We start from the raw sequence: 20,171 nt of genomic DNA, 5'->3' as shown, positions 1-20,171 counted from the left end.
GAGATGGAGGTGATTGCTCAGGTCCTGGTGAGGGGACGGAGGTGATTGCTCAGGTCCCATCGGTAGCTGCAGAGGCAGAGGGACCACTGCAGGTGGGTGCTGGCACCGGGGGGGCCGTGCTGGCTGCCTGGGCAGGCTCTGATGTGGCTCTGCTGCTCCGCTGCTGCTGCTCGGCCTCCCCAACTCGCCCGGCCTCGCTGCCTCCCCCCACACACCCCGCACGAAGAGCCCTTTTAGCCGAGTAACCCCACCGTGCCGAAGCCAAGCGCTCGTGAAAGGGCCTGTCTTCGAGCAGGAAAGAGCCATAAAGGGCCTATTTATGTAGCTGGCTCCTTGCAATGTTTTCAGACACGGCCCTCGCATGTTTTCATAACAACACCGCCTCCACCTCCCGCCAGCTGCCAGCACAGCCCGGCCCAGCCTCCGCCGAGCCCGGCCTCCGTCCTCCACCTCCATCCCCATCCCTGGGGGCTCCGGGTGGCCACAGTCGGTGCTGGGGCATCACCGTGCCCTTGGGCATCTCGGTGCTGCTCCAGCCGTGCTTGCTTTCAGCAGGCAGCTGGCCAGCAGCAGCAGGGTGCTCGTGCTGGGGGTGAAATAGGGAGCCCTGCTCGCATCCCCGTGCATGGCTCTGTCTGGGATTGTGCACCGGGGCTGGGGGTCACCATGGCACCCTGGTCTGGCACCCTGACGTCCTGGGATGTGGCCCTTCTAGCACCTCTGCCCGGTCCCCTTGCTGTCATGTCCCCCTGCAAGAGTGTGCCAGCCTCCAGCGCTGCGGCAAGGCTCCCTGTGAGCCTCCACCTCTGCTTCCAGCCCTGCCAGCCCCTCCAGATCGTGCCCCATCGGGTGATGAGGCCGTTACCAGTGCTGGTGATGCGAAGTGTGCCAGGAGGTGGCTGCACGGTGGAGCAGGGACGAGCCGGGTCCCCATTGCGCTCAGCGCCGGGGTGCAGGAGGGAGCCATCGCCCTGCAGAAAACCCCAAAACTGAGTGAATACCTGGAGGCATCAGGGTGACAGGTTATGGACCTGCCCTGCCTTCTTCGCCCCACAGAAGCAGTGCTGTGGTGTGTAGGGCACAAGGCTACGCGCGCTCGGTGCCGGCTGCCTGCAGCCGCGTGTTTGCCATGGCAGGGAGACAAGCGACTTCTCACGAACCCATTTGCAAATTCCTTTTAAACAGGAAAGCTGGCCCGCTAGAAGTCCTTAAATAGCGTTAACGGTGCTGCCCAGCAAAATATCGGAGCTGCCACCTGCGCTGCCAGCCGACACACGCTTCCTTCTGGGCCTCTCGGAGCAAAGGTTTCTCCATTTAATTGGGCACGCACGCTTCTCTCCTGACACTGGTGACCTCTGCCTACTTGAAGGATGCTCACAGCACCCAGAGGGGGCTCCTGCAGCTTTCAGAGCTGCTGTAAGAACCAGGGGAGTGAGCAATGAGGCTTCCAGGAGCTGCATTTGTTTGGAAATAACCAAAGAAAGCCAAAGCAGCGTGCGTAATTTGGGCCATGCTTATCACTGACAGTAAACCCCAGCTCTGCGATTCTTTTCCTTCTGTCTTCTAGCCAGAGAGTCATGTATAACTTCATTAGCCCATATCCAGGAGACGCTGAAAGATGTGGACAATTAATTATCATCTGTCCTCTTTCATTCCCCTGCCTGTCAGTGATGGCTTTCCAGTAGCGTGAAGACAAGTCCGTGCTGAACACCAAGAGGAGCCGAGGCAGGAGGCCAGGGCGATGAAGGTGTTCCTCTCATCTGCTGCAGGGTTGGAGGAACACAGCCCCTGCTCAGAGGGAAATTCGGGTGATGGAGCAGCCTGCCTGGCCCTGCCTGTGCACTGAAATCAGTTCTGGGATGTGTTTTGATGAGCACCTCGAAATAGCATCACCAATTTGGAGCATCCAGCAGCCAGGCGGCACTGCCCAGGGGCTTGGTTTTGCTTGCCTGCATTTTAGTTACGTGTTTTGAGGTTCCTCCTGCCCATGCCTCCTGAATCAAGGTTTCCGTGTCCCTGGCCCTGGCTGGAGAGCAGAGCCCCGTTTGCAGCCTCTTTTGGAGCAAAACTGCTTTTTAAAGAGGCCACGATGAAGCAGCTGCACTGCCCTAATTTGCCGATGGCTGATGTCCTAGAAATACGGTCGGAGGCACAGAGGTAACGTCGGGACTCGGGGGTGCAAATGTCCCACATGAGGGGGGCCGAGGCTGGCAGGGCACGGAGACGGGGGGCCACAGAGGCAGGGGGCGATGCCAGCACACCGTGCTCGTCCCCATGCCCTCCTTCTGACTGCAAGGTGAGCTCTCAGGCGCTGTGACACAATTAAATGGAAGCTGGTGGCTGCTAATTAGAAGAATCGGAGGAGAGAGCTGCCTAAATGCCAGCTCCCACATGGGAAAAAACCCCTCTGGATGCCCACATCGGCCTCAGGTGGTCCCTACAACCGACCCTGAGACAGAAATGTGCAGCACAGAGAGGGATGCTGGCTTCAGCAATTGCTGAAGGGTTTTTCAAGCTTTAACCCCTTTTTGGCTGCCTGAATTTTAGCTAGAAGCAGCAGCCGCACGCAGCCCCATCGTTGAATTGCCCTGTGCTCCTGGGTGCTCCTGGCCTGTTCTCGCAGGTAAACGGTGACCGAGGGGGTACTGCAGGGTTCTGGCACCCCAAAATCACCACGGGGCTCCCACTGAGCCAGGACCACAGCCGGGCATGGGACCAGAGCTCCCTGAGCCCCACGGGTGCCAGCAGCGAGCCCCCCTCAGCTCCCGGTTACTAATTGCCCTGCGGAAAGCATTCCTCACAAGTTTCCTTCATAAGAAACAGTAAGCACAGACTTTGATTTAGCTCTCCTTTGCCTTTCTTCCTCTCTTTTAAATTTTTTTTTCCCTTCCTACCCCGAATGAAGAAACCCTTTTGATCAGGCCGGGTTCAGGCTCCGTAACGAGCATCCCTGTTTGTGTTGGGGGGCTGTCAGCCTGGGAACATGACAAGGCGTCTCCTCTCCGTCTCACACACAATGAATTATTTCTTCCACTCTCTCTTTGTACTGTCTCTGGGATAAATTACCGCTTCCAGGATTAGCAGATGGGCTTGTCAACCAGCGAAGCATCCTTAAACCCTTAGATTATACGCTGCCCAGCGTGAAGCGCTGGCCGCTGCGGCTTGACCGAGGCTGAAGGAAAGTGGTTGTGCGGGGAATTGTCAGGCGGGCTTGAAAGCAAATTGCTTTGCCAATTTATTTTCTTTCCTGTGTGTGAACATGTTTTTCTTAAAGGGATGCTGTCACATTAAATATGGAACTGCCAACCGCAGGCATTAAAAAATCATGGGTCGTCCCATTTTCCTTCCTCCCACTCGAAATTCTAAAAAAAAAAAAAAGAACAACCAAAAAAAACCAAAAACCAATAAATTTGGGGTTCTTTTCATTTGTCATCTAGAGAGCTAAAGAGGCTTTTTCAAGTTTTTCCTGGCAGTCGGGAGCTTTGGAAACTTCAGAGTCATCACCGACACTGCAGATCTGGGCCAGATGGTGCCAAGGAAAATGAGCAGTGGGGCAGCCCTTCGGGCTTAGCTTTAACCAAAATCGGGCTTTCTCACCTTGCCCTTTCTCTCCAGAAGTTCATGTTTTTGGCAGGCAGTTGTCACAAGGGTCGGGAGAGCAGTCGCAATAGGAAAGCACTTGGGGAGTGTTTAGTTCCCTCTGAAGCTGATGGGACCGAACCACGTGCTTGTATGCAAATTTTCCCCAAAATCGTGTTTTTATACTGCTGCTCGGCACCATCAAGCCTGGTCCTGCTGCCTGGACTCTGTTCTGTGACTGCTGCAGGATGGCAAACCCCAGCCTTTACCTTTCCAGGCACTTTTTTAGGGAAGTTAATGAGAGCAGTTTCCTTACGTTGTGACAAACCCTCATTTTTAGCAGTTACCCAGAAGGATACAGAAGAACTTGGGGAAGGAAATCGGGCATTGGCCAGAACCCAGCAGCTCCGGGGTACCTCTTTTAGCACATACCCAAGAGTGTTGTTTGAAAAAAGCTTGGATTTTGGGCAGGTGCTCAGTGATTTCTCCTTCCCTCATCAGTGGCTGCAGGGGTTGGGGTTGGGGCTGTAACCACAGCAGCCCCAGCTGGGTTGTGTTGGCCAGGGCCATAAGAAGGGCAGGGGAGGAGGCCTTGGGGTTTGCAAGTTGGGTGCTCTGCTCCTAGATTAACAGCCTGGATAGGGTCTGCTTTGCCCCCTGCCATGAAGCTCTGGTAGGTCCTGATGTGCTCCTTTATTTTGGGGGGTCAGTTCTGGGGAGATTTTGCTTTGGCTGTTGTGGTGTTTGGTGCTGCTCCTTCTTGAGTTTAAGCTCTTGTGTGTGTAAACCTGGGATGTGGGGAGGTTCTGGTGGTGTAATCCTGTCCTGGGGGTTAAAAATTACCCAACCCAGGGTCGTGAAGGATTTGGAGAATGAAGAAGCAGTGCAAAGTCTTGTGCTATTGTTAACTTCTGAATAAATATTGCTTTAACAGCTGGCTTGTGGTCAGCAGCACTGGGCTCATTTGCTGCGTGCCCCACGAGGCTGAGCACCCCACGGGTGCCCTGGAGCCACCCCCAGAAGGTTGGGTGTTTGGTGACTTTTGGTCTAATAACGCACTGGGCTTACTTTGATGGGGTGACTCAAAACACTGCGTGGATTTAAACGGATCCCCTTGCAAATATCTTTACTTGATACCACTGCAATGGCTGGATTTCAAATGTCACTTACTTAGCACTATGAAATAATTAATTCAGGTTGTGTTACAGGAGCCTGCGGGAGCTCAGACTTAAATTGGAGAGCTCCCGTGTTAGCAGTTATACACAAACATGCCTAGAAGCCAATTTCTGTCCCTAAAACATTGCAGCCTAAGTGCAGGCGAGAGGGGGCATGAGCCTGGCAGGACGGGCTCAGCCTGTGGGTCACTGCTTGCTGTAATTCGAGGCCTCTGAGCTTTGCTTTGCTTCTTTAAGTGGCTCCGGCACAAAAAATAGCTGTAACAATCTGGGTTCGGCTCCGCTGAGTGAGCAGCATTAGCTGCTGCTCTTCCTGAGCAGAGACTTTTAAAGTTTAATGTGATAATCTCGTCCCGAGTCCTTCAAATGTGGTAAGTCGCGTCCTCCTGGACCCTGCGGGAGCGGGCACAAGGCAGCGCCGCGGCCTCGGACCCATCCCTCGGGATAGCCCTTATCTGAAGGCTTTTGAGATAATGAGCTTCTGGGGGGTCAGGGAGGAGCTGGGTGGCGAGTCCTGGAGCAGGGTTTAGGGGGGGGACACACAGGGGGGCTCCTGGGACTGAGCGTGGCCAAAGCTGTGCCGTGCGCCTTGCTGCCTGGTGGCTCCTGGCTCTGCGTGCCCGCTGGCACCTTGCCCGGAGGAGATGCTGCTATTGCACAAGCGGTGCCTGGGTTTGATTTCAGGGGGGATTTGGAAAAATAATAATTAAAAAAAAATAAAAAAAAAGAAATTTAAATTGTAGGGACTAGGAAGAGACAGCGAGGAGCGGCTCAGCCAAAACTCGCGCCGCGGCTGCATCGGGTTGCACTCCCTGCTCTATTTTAAGAGGCAAACAGCCCGGCGGCGGCGGGGAGCAGCCGGAGCCGTCGTCTACCAGCCCCCCGGACTGGGGCATCGCTCTTTTGGCAGGAGGTGATTGATGGTGTGCTGGCCTGTGTGCAGGGGGTGGCACGGCTGCCTGCTCCCCAAAGCTTGCTTGAGCCACGTGTTTTAGCCCTGTCCTGGCGTGACACAGCTTATCCATGCCCTGCGCTGCTCCTGCTCGCAGCCGGCTGCCTTCGTGGTGCTGCAAGCCCCAGAGCTGCTGCTCTGGGTCCTCAGGTGGCTTTTTGCCCTTGTTGTGTTTTGGCATCCCGCAGGGGTGAGGTGCTGGGGGGCCACGGTTGTCCTGGGGGGACCAGGACCTTGGGTCCTGCCTGGCCATCCTGCTCCGTCCCCTGGTGTCCTGCTGGGAGGGCTGAGTCAGTCTGCTAAATTAAGGCTTGGGAATTTTGGGTGGAAGCGCAGCAAGGGCTGGAGAAGGACCTTTGACAGCAGCCCCAGCACAGCAGGGTTCATGCACACATCGAGCCCCTGAGATTTAAGCACATACTTGAACGGAACAGGATGAAAATGATTTACGGTGTAGATGTCCCTGGTGGCATTGGGGTGCCAAAACCACCGCAGTGTGCGTGGCCTTGCTGGTGTGGGGGCCCCTCTGGGAGCAGGACTCTCAGTTCCCATGGCTCTACCCCAATCTTTGTGCCGGTCACAAGAAACCTGAAGGATTTTGTGATCTTGAAAGTCCCGTGCCAGGAATTCCTCGGCCAGGAGAGCAGCAGCCGGGCGGGATGATGAATCGCTCCCTCCACAATCTTTCCTCTCCTGCTGCTCTCTTACACTGTGCTAACAGTTACAGCTAAACCCCTGGGGGCAAAATGTCAGGCTCTCAGTGTGCATTTGCTTCTGTTTTTTTCTCTGCTGATGGAAGCACGGGGTGGGTCACCTCCGTGATCTGCAGCAAGCATGGGCAAACCCCGCGGTCCCCTGCCCGTAACCAGTCAAGGTGCTCATTCACAAGAGCCATGTGCTCACAGGACATGGAGAGCAAGTCATTTGTTTTAAAAAAGAATCATCCACTCGTGCTTTCCCTGCCCTCCTGCTGCTGCATCTGGTACCTCGTTACCCCGCTGATCGTCCCTTTTTGTCCCTGGTGATGCTGATTATCCAGCTTGCTGCAGATGCAGAGCACAAAGCTTCAGGATTGCAGGACCCTTGGGTAGGAGATCAGATGTATTCTTCGTGCTTTGTTTCCTGGGTCTGGTGGGTGCTTCTGCGATGCTTCTGCAGTCCAGCCGTGCTGTGTCCTGCCCGGTGTCCCCTCGGTTTGGGCTGTGACTGTCCTCGTTTGAGATGCGCTGACTCAGGGAACGCGCCGAGTTAATGATGCTGATGTGCAAACGAGAGGACGGGCACCATGCTGTCCTCTGCGTGCTGGTGGTGCTGTGGGAGGTCCCGCTGCCCTTCAGAGTGTGGGAATGGGGCAGAGGCTGTCTGGGGGTGGGAGGCAGCCTGGGTACCCCAGGGGGGGCTCAGACAGCAGTGTGAGGGTGGTCAGTGGGGGAGCCCCCACCTGCTCCACTCCCTGTGCCAGCAGCCAGCCCTGGGCTCAAAGTAATCCTCGCTTTGAGGAGCGATGGTTTATGTGCTGATCCCAAAACGTGCCTCGCCCCAGCATTAGCAGAACATATGCTGGGGCTGTGGGGAGGGCGGGGGGGGGGGGGGTTGGCTTTACTGGTGTTATGAAATGCTGAGCATGAAGAGGGCACGGAGAGGGCTCTCTGAAATCCGTGGTCTGCCCTCAGCTGCTCAATCTTAGCCCAGGACACCAGAGCATCTCCTGCTGTCCCTGCAGCCCTGCTGGGACATCTCCATCCTCCCAGCAGGCAGGGCTCCGTGTCCCTAGGGCTGGCTGCCCTCGTATCCATCCTCCCAAGCCTGGAGGCTCTCTGTTGAAGCCACCCGGGGCATTTTCTAGGTCTGACCTTCGAGGAAGCTTCCCCATCTCCTCATTCACGAGCAGAGCTGATGTCAGGTGCCCTCGCCCTGCTCTTGGCTCAAGGTAACTCCTACAGTCACAGCAGGCGCCAACTGGCAGGAGGCTCCCCCGCGTGACGCCCGGGGCTTCAGCAAAAACTCGCTGAGAAGCAAGCACCGAGCGCCCAATATTCACCCGGGCCCTGGTGCGGAGGCTGCTGATGAGGGCTGATTTAGTGGCCATCGAACCGCGCTCGAAGTGCTCCTTGAAACCTGAGCCAGGAGTCGGAGGCTCTGCTGGCGGCGTAGGGGCGGCTGCGCTGCCCAGGCACACGGCAGAGGCTGGACTGCGGGCGGCCGAGCTCCAGCTTCGTCCAGGTAAGAGCTCGTGCCACTGGGGCAGGACAGCAGGGATCGCTGCCTTGCCCTGGGCTTTGAAGGAGCAGCTGGGAGTCCCTTGGTGCTGCTGGCAAAAGCTGCACCGGGAGCGGAGAGGTTGCAGGAGACAGCGGGGCTCCAAGCCTGATCCCACTGCTGGAGATCTCATGCACTCAAACCTATTTTAATGGGGGCGTGCTCCGAGCTGTAAGGGATGATTTTAAGTAGAAAAGCAGAAATGAGATGGAGTGATTTCAGCCCTGCTGGGGTTAGGGTGTTTTTCTGGCTATTCTGCAGTTCTTGGCGAATACGAGCAGGGCCATTGCAGTAAGGCAGTTGCTTGGGGTGGCGGGTTAGCTGGGTTCTGTGGCAGCTGCTGGTGGTGACTTTCATGCTAATTGTTCTATTTCTGTTGCTTTTATTCAATATTCCATGCCCTCATGAACAGATAAAGAAAGCAGATTCAATGTTATGAAATCACGTGAGCTCAAACAAGATTACTGTGTTGTTTTTTCAAAGTTTCTTACTCTTAGCAAATTCACTCAAACTTCAGGTTGAAATTGCCCTGGTTTGGCACTGCTAGATGGGACAGGTATTGAGAGCAGCAATGTAGCTGTGCCCCAGATCCGTGGCAGATGCCATTTCACTGGGGTTGAGGTTCTGGCCGTGTGTGGGGTCGGTTGTGTTTAGGGATGCGGTAAGTGCAGGAAGGAGCCCGGAGCTGCCTGCCAGGGTGGGGGGTGCTTGGGTGCTGGATGGGACCCCTGGGGATAAACCTGGGCAGGTGATTGGGTTTCATTAACACAAATTTCTGCCCAGACTGTGCTTTCTGCTGGGGACAGCTTGGTGAGACCTGTCCTCGACCACTCAGAGTATCAGAGCAGGGGCAAAGGGCCAAATGCCCGTTGAATCCCTGCTCTTGTCAGTATTTCAGCCTGGCCTAAATATTCAGTACCTTACCTCGACCCATGTAGTTGTTTTTCTGCGTGCAAGGCCCGTTCTGTGTGCTAAAACCCAGCTATTTTGGAGGTTTTAGGGGGCCCCAGCGCAAGGGGTGGGTGGTGCAGCTGGGCTCCAGCTCCTCACCCACAGGCTGGGGGTGCGTAAATGTGTCAGCACGCTGCGGGTGCCTCCTGGCACTGCCTTGGATTCCCCTGCTCCTGCCTGCTGGGGGACGGGGGCTGCTCTTTAACCGCCGTGTGTTAGCACGGACCCTGCTTTACAGATTTTGGGTGGGAATTGCTGGTTTTGGATGAGTTTGGTTCCTGTTTGGGAGCACGTCCCAGCGTGGGGCTGTTTCAAAACCTGGCACTGGCTGTGCAGGTCCTCAGGCTGTGTCCCCCAAAGAGGGACAACAGAGGTTGCAACCCCCAGCTGAGGGTGCAAGGATGGGAGATTTTCCTGGGGGAGTCAATGGCAGCAGCCAGCACAACGGGGCGCAGAGGATGAGCGATGTAACGCTGCCTGCTCCAGCCGTTCATTTCCATACATTTCACCCATCATTAAATCCCAAATCAGTACATCAGGGGTTGGCTACATCTGGGGTTGGCTTGCTCTGAGGTGTGGTGGCAGCTTGCTGGGAGCAGGGTCACGGAGCAGGGTGATTTAACCCCTGGCTGTCACGTGCAGGAAGATCAAGGTGTTGGGAACTGATTTGTAAATTAGGCTTGGTGGTAGGTGAATTCCCAGAGCTGAGATTGGGGTGAGAGAAGTGCCCTGCACGTCTTTAACCCTGGGTTATTTTTGCTGGGTGAGGGAGAGGTGAGCCCTCCAAGCTGCCCCAGTCACTGGGGGCACTCATTGATGTTTTCTGCTCAGAGCCCTAGGTGAGCCTGGGGATGCTTAAAAACCTTCTGCTCCTTGGTAGCTGGGTAACGTGAGCATCCTAAGGACAGGGCAAAGCCAGCCCCGAGGTGTTCAGCTGTGGGTCCCCAAGGGGCTGAAATGAATTTGGGTTGTGGCATCAGTGTAACTGGTGCCAGGGATGCAGTGTCCCTGGAGCAGCACCAGCTGCGCCCTGCCCCGATGCAAACAATTCTGGGCTCGCTTTTGGGTACTGAAATCATTGCTGGTGGTACCATGAGCTGTGTGGGGCTGAACTGGGTGGTCAGCAGCCGAAAAATGTCTGGGGTGTGTGGAATTGCATGGCACAGCTTTGCTCTGTCACTTCCCTTCCACCTGCAGTGATGCCCTTCGGAAGGGAGGCGAGTCCTGAGCTGCCCATAAAACAGCACTTATTTTGGGCATTTAGTGCATGGATTTTAAATCCTACCCAACGTTTGTCACCGCTTTACAGCCTTCTGCAGCCTGTGTTTATGGTGTTATTAAAAAAGAGGAAGAGACCTGGGGTTATGGACTATGATACAGGAGCATAAAACTGACCTTAAGATAAAAAAAAACGGCTGTGAGGAGTTTTCTGCTGGGGCTGGAGGGACGAGGTGGGATCGCTGTGACTCACGGGAGGTGAGGGGGCTGTTGTCCCCGAATCAATATATTTTTTTGCATCACAAACAATAATAAAATTAAAAAAATATATATTTTTTTATTTGGGTGGGGGAACTTCACAGAGCTGGGAGAATGGGGAGCTGCAAGCTCAGATGGTGGCTGGGTGTGCGTGGGATGCTCAGGGTTTGGAGGAATGAGGGTTTGGTGGGGCTGGGGGCTCGCCGTGACCCCCAGGAGTGCAGAATCAGCCTGGAAACGTCCCACGGAGGGGAGGAGAAGCCTTTTGAGGCAGCACCCGCTGCTGCGGTGACACCCAAGCCGCTCTGACCTTCTTTGATTTCAGGGAGATTTGGACATCTGTCAGGGAGCGTTTTGCACCCGTCAGGAGCCCCTCTCCCTGAGTGGAGGCTCCGAGCACAGGGCAGTAAAATGCAGGCAGGAGGAAGCATCCCGGCCTCCAGAGGTGATGCTGGTGGCCATGGGATCATTCTGCTCCCTGCGGGCAGTTTAAAGCAGGGCAGAGGTGGGCGAGTGGCAGCTTGGTCCCTGGGGAGCCCTGCCTCCATCAGGAGGCCCCCCCAGGAAAGATGAGGCCACCTGTGGTCCTCCAGGGAGAGGCTGGAAGTGCTGTCCCAGCAGCCCTGTAGGGTTGGGGTGGTGGATTTGGGGTGTGGGGACCCTGGGTTTGGCTCAGAGCCCCTCTGGGGTCGCTTTCATAGGAGGGAAACTGAGGCATGGTGGCTCAATCGTCACCGTGCCTCAGTTTCCTTCCTATGAAAGCGACCCCTTCTCATGCGGGGCCACCATGGGAACAAAAACCCAGGCAGGATGGAGGCACCATGAGGGTTGGGGTGGCTGTGGGGGGGTTATCAGCACCCCAGCCCCATGGTAGGGCTCTGCAGGGGGGTGCTGGGTGCCTCCAGAGCACCCGCGGCGCTGTGCTGACAAGGAGAAATCCTCTCCAAAGGAGCTGTCAGTCACAGGGACTGGTTCCCCTGCACGCACATGGGGCTGGCAAGCCCCCAGCTGCCAAATTTCAGGTCCTGACACCTGAGAAGCAGAAGAGGCCCCGAAGGCCCAGGAGAAATTAAGTGAATGAGATGGGCGCGCAGGCGATTAGGGCAGGGCTTTTAAATACTGCAACGGGAGCCGGCCCGGGGAGCCTCGGCCTAATCAGAGCAGCAGCAGCTCCTTTTTATAAGACGGGGGGTATTTGGGGGATACTTTGTCCGTATAACATTCCAATTTTAGCTGTGAATCCCTGGGTGTGATTGCATTATAAATACCCAGGGAGGGCAACGCGCCAAGAGCACCCGAGGACCTGCCCCTGCCCCCGAGTGTCCCGCTGCGTCCCCAAGGCCCTGTTTCACGTTCCTGGTGCTGATCATCTCCCAGACCTGCTCTAGGGCTGCTCTGCTGCTGGAGTTCTCTGGTCAGGGCCATCCCCAGGGTCCCCATGGGGTTCTCTGCCCCTCCAGGTGCTATTGACGGCTGTGGGTTTTGGGGAGCATCCATAAATGAGGTGGTTTGGTTGGATGGGGCAGCTCTGCTCCAAGGAGACTCAGCTTGGCCCTGAGTCCTGGAGGCTTCATTTAAAAGCAAGTGTTTTTTTTTTTTAGTACACATTAGTTTTTTTTTAATATTATTCCTGTCTTCTTGAGCCTTTCAGGGCTGGACCATGTGTGTTTTTTTTTTTTTTTTTTTTTTTGTTTTTTTTTTCCAGTCATCTCAAAAGCAGGGGGTGTATATTTTCTTTCCTTTTCATTGCAAGGTGACGTTGGACCTTCAGGAAAAATCCCAAGGGCTTGGGAGAAAATCCAGAGTTCACAGGTCCCAGGCAGCTGCACAGGGACCTCAGGCACCCAGATTCTTCTGCCAAGAGCTTGATTTACTTGCTTTCAATGTAAAGCTCCTTTTACGCTCTGCTCTAGCATATTTTTAGCTGGTGAAGCAGGAGTTTAAGGAATTATTTGTGACGTTTTTGGCCAATCGTGGTGTAATTTAGGTGGATCAGGACTTTGGGTGGTGGCTGGTCTGTGCTGCTGCCCTGAGCAGAGCTGGAGCACGCTGCCAGGGTCCTGGTCCAGCTTTGCACCCAAACCTGTGTCCGAGAAGCTCACCCGAGGTGACCTGAGCTCCTGCAGCAGGGCTGTGGGGTTTGGGGCTCAGTTCCAGGCTGTGCACGTAAAAGATGGGTGGCAGGATGGGGGGCGCAGCCACACATCGATGGGAGGCATGGTGAGCTGCTCTCCTCCCATCACGGCAGCTCCCAGCCCCTCCGCGTGCTGCCTCTCTCCCTTCGCTCGTTTTTATATCATTTTTGACCACATCAGAGGTGAAAAAAAGGCAGAGCGGCTGCGCCATCGTGGGGCTGCTGGCAGGAGCTGCATTGCCCGGACCGCCCGGCTCAGCTCCGGGTCTGCACCCCGGGGGCTTTTCACCCAGCGTCGGGGTTTGGTTGCTTGAATTGCTCTTGTCTGGTCTTAATGCAGAGAAATCTGCTTGGTGCACTCGCTTTCCTCCACGGCTGGGTGGCTGTGCCATGTGGCTGTGCCAAAATTGCGTGCTCTGCATGAGAGGGGACTTCAGGGCCACCTGGGCTCTCTGCTGAGCTCCAAGGAGCTGCTTGGTACTGAGGCAGGGATGCTCCTTGGAGCGCTGAAATCCCAGTGGGACCCCTTGGAGAAGAAAAAGCAAAATTTAGGAAGCTTTAAGCCACTGGGAGGAAGCTTTCCAGGCTGGTGCCACACCAAGCCATGGTGGTGGCAGCAGCATTTCAGGCTGCCCATCGCGTGGACCGAAGCCTCTGCTCCTCACCTCTAATCCCCGAGGGGTGCACAGGTCACCTGCTGGCTGCTTCCCATGGGTGCCAGGCACGTTGCTGCACGATGAGACCTTGGGGTCTGTCTCATGGACCCTGAGCACCCCTGTCCCTGCTTGTGGCCCCCCGGGGTGGCTCGGTGCTGGCGCAGCGTGCCCGCCTGTGCTTGTAAGGGGCAGCTGCCCGCTCCCAGGCGGTAACAGGATCGCAGGGCTCGGGTGACCTTCGCGCCTCCTCCAGGCTCCGTGCTGGGTGTCCCAGTGGTTCCTGCTCCAGGGTCACTCCCCTGGAGCAACAGGGGGCCGTGGGGACTGTCCCCAGCTGACCCCTGGGGCCGTGGGTAGCTCTTCCCTGCGCCGTCCCTGCGTGCAGCTGGGGCTTGAGCTGCTGATGCTAATCCATCCCATGTGCCGGGGACAGGCACCTGCTTCATGTGGGTGAGAAAATGCTTGAGGGGACGGTGCCTGTGGCTGAGATGGGCTGTGGGACACCAGTGCACGGCTCCCTCCAGCTGGATTTCTTGCCTGTGTTGGGTTGGTTTCATCCCAGCTCTGCCTAAGGATAAACTACAGCGCTGTTTGGGAGCGAACAAGAAAGGTCTTAGCTGGCATGAGGAGCTTCTGCTGGTGCTAGAAATTCAGGAGAAGTCCCTGCCCCAACACGTTCCTCCTAGGAATGCTGCTCCTTGTCATCTTGCCCAACGCAATTCTTTATAGAGATGCAAACACTTCTTCCAGCTCAGGATCTGGGCAGCCTGTGCACCACGCAGGAGTGGGACCTGCACTGGGTTTCCCCACCTCACCTGGCCCCTCTTGTGGTCCGTCTGTCCTGACGGCAGCTCTGTCCTTCCCCCCGCAGGCATGAAGCGACCCCTGAGCCCATCCCACAGCCCTGAGAACGGTTTGCGGCTGGTGGAGCCGGCCAGCGGCCAGCCCGAGCAGCGCCTGAAGCGGGAGAAGAAGCAGCAGTCCTTCACGCTCTGCGAGGTCTGCAACATCCAGCTCAACTCGGCTGCGCAGGCGCAGATCCACTACAACGGCAAGTCCCACCAGAAGCGCCTCAAGCAGCTCAACAAGGGGAAGATGCCGGCGGCCCAAGGTAGGAGTTTGGATCGGCGTTGCCCGAAGGCTGCCCTTGCTTTGGGACAGCTGCTCCCATGGGTTCGGAGTGGCAGATCTGTGGGATGTTCCCGTGGGATGTTTGGGAATGTGGTGCTGTGGCCTTTGACTGTCACTTGCTGGTGTCCCTGAGCTCCGGGGGCTTCCTGGCTCTGCTGTCACCAAGTGGTTTTGTGGCATTTGGGTCTGAGAACCCACATTGGCATTGCTGGATGGACAGATAGGCGTGGGTCCTGTCCATGTGCTGCTTGCTGGTGCCCTGTGTCATCAGGAGCATCTTCTTGGGTTTTCTAGGATGAATTTTGTGTGTGAGGCTGGAGTGGTTGGTGCCTTCTGGATTCCTGATGGCTCCCCAGTGGGTTGGTGACGTGATGGGCACCTTTGGGGCACCTGGCTTCAAGGTGCCACCTTGTTCCTGCAGCCCCCTGCTGTGCACTTCTCCTGTAACTGTGCCAGGTTTGGCTGCCATTCGCTCAAAAAGCTGCTTAGATTTTGGTGCTGAGGGTTAAGAGTGGATTTCTCAACAGCTCTGATGTCCACAGCAAATGGTTCTGTTCTGGTTTGGGGTGGGGGATCGCTGGTGCAGCCCCAGGTAAGGCTGTGTGGGGATGGCTCCCGTGTGTGCACAGGGGAGCTCACTGGCACGAGTCCCCCCCAGTTTTTCTCTTTGGGTGGTGGAGCTCCCGTTTGTCACTTAGATATTATAAACTAATGGCTTGCAGGAGTGGAGTCCAAGTCCAACACCTTCCCTGCGGACAGGCTCAGCACCAATCAGTGTTGGCAACTTTGAGGTGCAGAGCTGCATGTTATGAGCTGTCACCCCGGGGAAGGAGCATCTCTTCTGGTGGCTGGACAAACCTTCTCTTAAAGAAAAATAAAATGATCCCCATCACACTGAACCCAACTAGCTAAGCCTCTGTTTTCCTGCCTGCTTTTTTTCCCAAAAACTTCGGTGATGGACATTTTCTTAAAGCTGTTTGAATTTATTTCCCTGGGGTAAAAAAGGGATGCACAAAAAGGGACTGGTGACACTGCTGGGGCAGCCGAGGGGCTGCATGGTTGTGGCACAGGGACATGGGCAGGTGCTGTGCCGCCGGGCTCACAACATCTCGAGTGCAGGATAGGAGCTCGTGCAAGGATGAGGGCTCGTTCGCCCTCTGTGCCATCTGTTGGCGTTTACCTGACCTGGTCTCGCTACAGCTGATTGTTGCAGGTTTTTTTCCCCTGCATAAAAGCAGCAAAACGTGCCAATAAATATCACCCTGCAGTAAGGATTGATGGAATCTGAGGGGTGTTGCATGTATTAAGCCAGAGGAAGTTGTCCTTGAGGCCAGACAAAGCTGGGGCTGGTCCAGCGGTGCCAAGAGCCTGAGGCAGGGCTCGTGCATCCCGGGGCCCCCATCACCATTTGGGGGCAGGTGGCACAGCCCACTCAGGTGACTGTCTTCCTTTCCTTACACACTAATTACAGGTTGGATTAATGAGCTGGGGTCTCTTCAGAAGCTAATTGGTGCCTTTACATGGAGTGAGGGTGTGCGAGTGCAGCAGGAGGTTGAGAGAATGGGGAAAGGGCTCCTGTAAAATCGTGTCCCGTGGCTGAACCTTGCGCCCTGCGCTTCTGCTGTGGTTCTGCTGCTCGTGTGGGGTCATCCCTCAATATCCCTCAAGGAGCTGCTGCTCCGAAGAGCAGTAAGCACTTGAGAGTCCAGCCCTATTTTCCTGCCAGGAAGCGGTTGTTTAATAACACTCAAGGTGTTGGCAAATAAACATGCAATGCTTTTGCAAACAAACCTGCAGACAGCAGGTTTCAGGGTAAAAGCTGTTGCTGGCGGCTGGGGCAAGGAGGATGCTCGGCCCCAGAAAACCATGGGAGGTGTGAGGGGTCCCGGCTGTGGGGGGGGGCTCTGTTCTTGGCAGACCCCAAGGGAACAGCCCGTGGAAATACTTGCTCCTGCTCTTGCTAAAGACCACGCAGGCCAGAGCCATAAATTCCTAGCGTGGCAGCTGTCATCTGTATGCCAAGCCCTGCTCTCCCCAGTGGTAGTTTTGTTTGAGCAAGGCCCGGGATATGCAAAGGAGCTGCTCTGTTTATCATGGTTCACTGACAGATGGAAATATGGCCTGCTATTTTAATGGGAACAAGGCTCATAAATTCCAGCCTGCAGCTTCCAGATTCTCCCCCCCGGACCTGATTGTGGCCTCGATGGGTGGCTGCCCATTGATGCGGTTCCCACCGAGCCAAAGAATCTCGGCGTGTGCTCTTTGTGGGTCTGCATCCTCCCTGACCTCCTGCATGGCCTTGGCCTTGGCTCCGGCAGCAGTCGCAGCCCTCTGGGGCTTTGCTGTGCTGTCAGCCTCGCGTGCGCTTCCCTTTGGCGTTCGAGAAGTCTGCTTTTTGCTCGTGCAGGGAGGTGCAGACAGCATCTGCTCCTCACGCCGCCCTGTCCCCACCGGGCTTTGCCACGGAGCAGCCTGCTCATCCGGAGCTGACCTTCTCCCCCGCGCTGTTGTTTCAAAATGTCACTTCCAGCTCTGTCACCGGCAACCTTTCCCAGCCTCCTGAAGCGTGAGCCCACGAGGGCACGTGGCTGCGAATGACAAATTGGGGCTGGGACCCGGCTGATGCGATGCCTGAGTCCCCTCTGTCACTCACCAGCACCGTGGGTGCTTGGTGCCACCCTGCTCCATGTCATCCCCACTGGGAAAGGGACCCATCCCCAAAATCCAGCTCTTTTTCTGCCTTGCACCAGTGAGGACCAGTGCTGGAAACCCCCCCCACACATACACTTCACCAGGCTGTATCAAGGGCTCTGAGTATGTTTGCAGCTGGGGGTTTTCTTGGGTTAACCCCTGTGTTGGGGGGGGGTCCTACCGAGGTCCATCGCCCTCCTTGGAGCCCTCCAGCAGCACCTCTGGGTGCCAGCAGACGTTGCCCTGTCCTGGCACTGAGCTGCTGCCCGGGGAGAGGGCAAGCTGCCGGTGTCAGAGCCGGAGCAGCACCGGGAGGAGAAGGGGGTGGTCGTTAAAGGCTTTGGATTAAATGATATAATTGAGTTAGACAAAGGCAGAATATTCCTCTGAGCTGGAATCTCCGTCTCGCACTGACATCTACAGCTACATCAAAGGCAGCTCTCACAGACACTGAGATCTTCCCCGCTCCCCCTCCGGCTTCTGTGATCAGTGATTTCTGCAAAGGCTGTAATCGCTCGCAGCTCAGGGAGCAGAGCTGGGGAGGAGCTTAGCTGGCAAACAGATGCAATAATCAGTATCATTACAATTTATTAGCTCTATGCTAGGAAGACCCCCAGCTTAAAAACAAATTATTGTTCATTAGGCATTTTCTTGCAAAGCAAATCGTGTTCTGTTGTCTTGTGTTGAATGGCTGCGCAGGCAGCAATTAGATACTGGGTGCCCACAGATGAAGGGTGTTTTCATGTTGCAGATGCCAGTTCAAATCCAACTGGGTCAAGAGTGATTTAATTACTGCCTGGGATTTTCGAGGGTGTCCAAGTTAGCTTGGTTTGCTCATGCTGTTCCTGTGCTCCCCCAAATGGGAGCCAGAGCTCATCGGTCTGGGTGTCGTGTAAGCAAAACGTGCTTTTTTCCACCCAAATGGCTGCAACCAGCTTCTGATGTGTCTTTGTGGCAGTGCTGGGCTGCTCTCCCGAGCTCAGCACCGAGGCTGGGTGGGCAGGGTTAGGCCAAAACACTGGGAGCAGGCTGTGCCCTGGTGCCAATCCATGCCACGAGCTCTTCCCATGTACCCAAAGCGGGGGCTGCCCGGTGCCTTCCCCACCTGGAGCTTGCTTTGGAGCTCCCTTGGGTGCCTTTTTCCCCCAGCTTCAGCAGCGCAGCACTGAGAGAACTTCCTTACGAAGCAAAAGGATTCAGGTTTCCCCAATTAGCTGCTGCCACGTCTGTCCGTGCGCGTTTGCAGAGCAGGGAGCTTGGAGATGCGCAGGGAAATCGCTGTGACAGCTGCAGCATCGCCCTGGCTCTGCAGCAGAGGGGAAGGCTGTCGGGATGAGGGGGGGGACATGGAGCCTGTGGAGGGGTCAGGGTCATCTTGGGGGGGCAGATTCAGCGTTGCATGATGTGGTGCTAGGTGAATCCATGGATTTTGGAAGGTGCAGGCAGGTTCTGTGTGCTGGCGAGAAGCCCGGTCCTGCAAAAGGCTCCGTGGAGACCCAGGGCTGCAGGTCATGGTGCACGAGGGCTGGTTTATCCAGCCCAGAGCCATTCTGGCACAACGTCACACTGCAGGAAAAAAAAAAAAAGAAAAAAAAAAAAAAACAAACAGGGTCAAGGGGGTGCTGTGCCTTTGAGCGAAGGGTGGCGTGGCTGCCTGTCACTTAAGTTTTTGCTGGTGTGAAGCAAGCTGGGCTGTGCCAGCAAATGAAGGGTCCCCGCAGCTTTTGCACTGAATGAATAGGACGTGTTTATAGCCCTGCTTTTTTTGCACTACTGGGATAATCCTGTCGGTAGACGAGCCCTGAAAACCATCCCGAACTCCATCTGGAGAAGCAGTCCCCTGGCATGGCAAGCAGCACGAGGGGGGAGCTCGGGGGTCTGACCTTGAGCAGGCAGGCTGCTGTTGCTGCCATCCTGCTCTGGCACCCAAAATCTCCAAAGGTCAGCTGCAGGGAGCATTTCCTCCCCGCCTTCTCCCTGCTATCGGATCTCTTCAGCTGTTAATTACCAAGAAAATGGGTGCCAACCTAGCGTGCCTTTTTTTATTTTGTTATGCATCGAATCCCTTAATTGCCTTTATTAAATGGGGCGACTCTGTGCTGCTTTGCCTGCAATACGATTTAACGTATTGATTTAAACAATGCACAAACGTGCGGGATTAGAGCCTAATTGGGAACGAAGCCTTGAAGCTTTGCTTCATTTGCTGCTCGGAGTGTGTTTTTAAGAGCTATAAGATGAGCTGACCAGACCTTGGGCACGATGCTGGTGGTGCCGGGTGAAGTGGGATGAAGATCCAGCTCCCAAAGCGATGTACCCGTGTGGGCAAGGGCATGGCATTCCTCAGGAACCCTTTGGAGATGGGTTTGGGTATAAAGGGATAAGGACTGATGGCAGCAAGAAGTTTTTACCTCCCTGCCTGCACCGTTGCTCTGTTCCCCGGCAGCACCACGTGCAAGGACATCGTGCAACGAGGGCAGCATCAGGGGACAGGTTTTGTGGGGAGGTACCCAGCTTCCCTGGCCAGGTTGTTTTCATTTTTGCTGGGAGAATCCACCCGTGGTTGGCAGCTGCACCAGCGATGCTGCAGAGGGTACAAGCAGCCTCTCTGTCTTTCTACTGAATTCCTGCGGTCGTTTTGCTGCTTCCCCGCTTTGGGGACTTTTCGGAGAAATTTGGCAGGGAAAACAAAGGGTACAGCTGGCCCCTGAGACACGCTCGCTCGCCTGGCACGGCCGAGTGGGCCTGTGATTATAACGTCAGCTGACGGGATTAGCTACAGATAGCAGGGCGAAAGGAACAGTCGGGAGCGGCGGGGAAAGGCGAGCGCTCCCCGTTGGTGTTCCTCCTCCAGCTCGGGCTCGCTGCACCACCTCTGCAGTGCTGGTGGTGGGAGGGCTCTCCTGCTTTTACCCCCAAGCCTCTTTGTATTGATATTTATTTAATCTCCTTCCAAACTTTTTTTTTCCTCTGGGTGCCTTGGAGGATTTTTGGTGGTGGTGCCGGGTGGCACCCAAGGCGGGCTCTGCTCGCAGCAGCGTGGCTGGAGGCTGCTTTCAGTGCTCCTGTCCTCCAAACCCAGGCTTTAATCAGGCTTCTCCTTCCTTCTCCCTACATAACAACCCCTGTTAGCCATGTTAACAGCCGTATTCACTCCTGGAAACACTTGC

General features: G+C 55.7%; 1 protein-coding gene across 1 annotated transcript in view; it reads left to right on the top strand.

The window, feature by feature from the left end:
• Window positions 1–20,171, top strand: part of ZNF385C (zinc finger protein 385C) — a 73,704-nt gene that overhangs the window by 12,134 nt on the left and 41,399 nt on the right. The window contains 1 exon segment of the mRNA XM_032202530.1: window positions 14,054–14,293. Coding sequence (XP_032058421.1) covers window positions 14,054–14,293 — 240 coding nt within the window.

This window comes from Aythya fuligula, chromosome 24 (genome assembly GCF_009819795.1).
Source record: "Aythya fuligula isolate bAytFul2 chromosome 24, bAytFul2.pri, whole genome shotgun sequence".
Classification (NCBI taxonomy): Eukaryota; Metazoa; Chordata; class Aves; order Anseriformes; family Anatidae; genus Aythya; species Aythya fuligula.
This window is presented reverse-complemented; position numbering and strand designations above follow the sequence as displayed.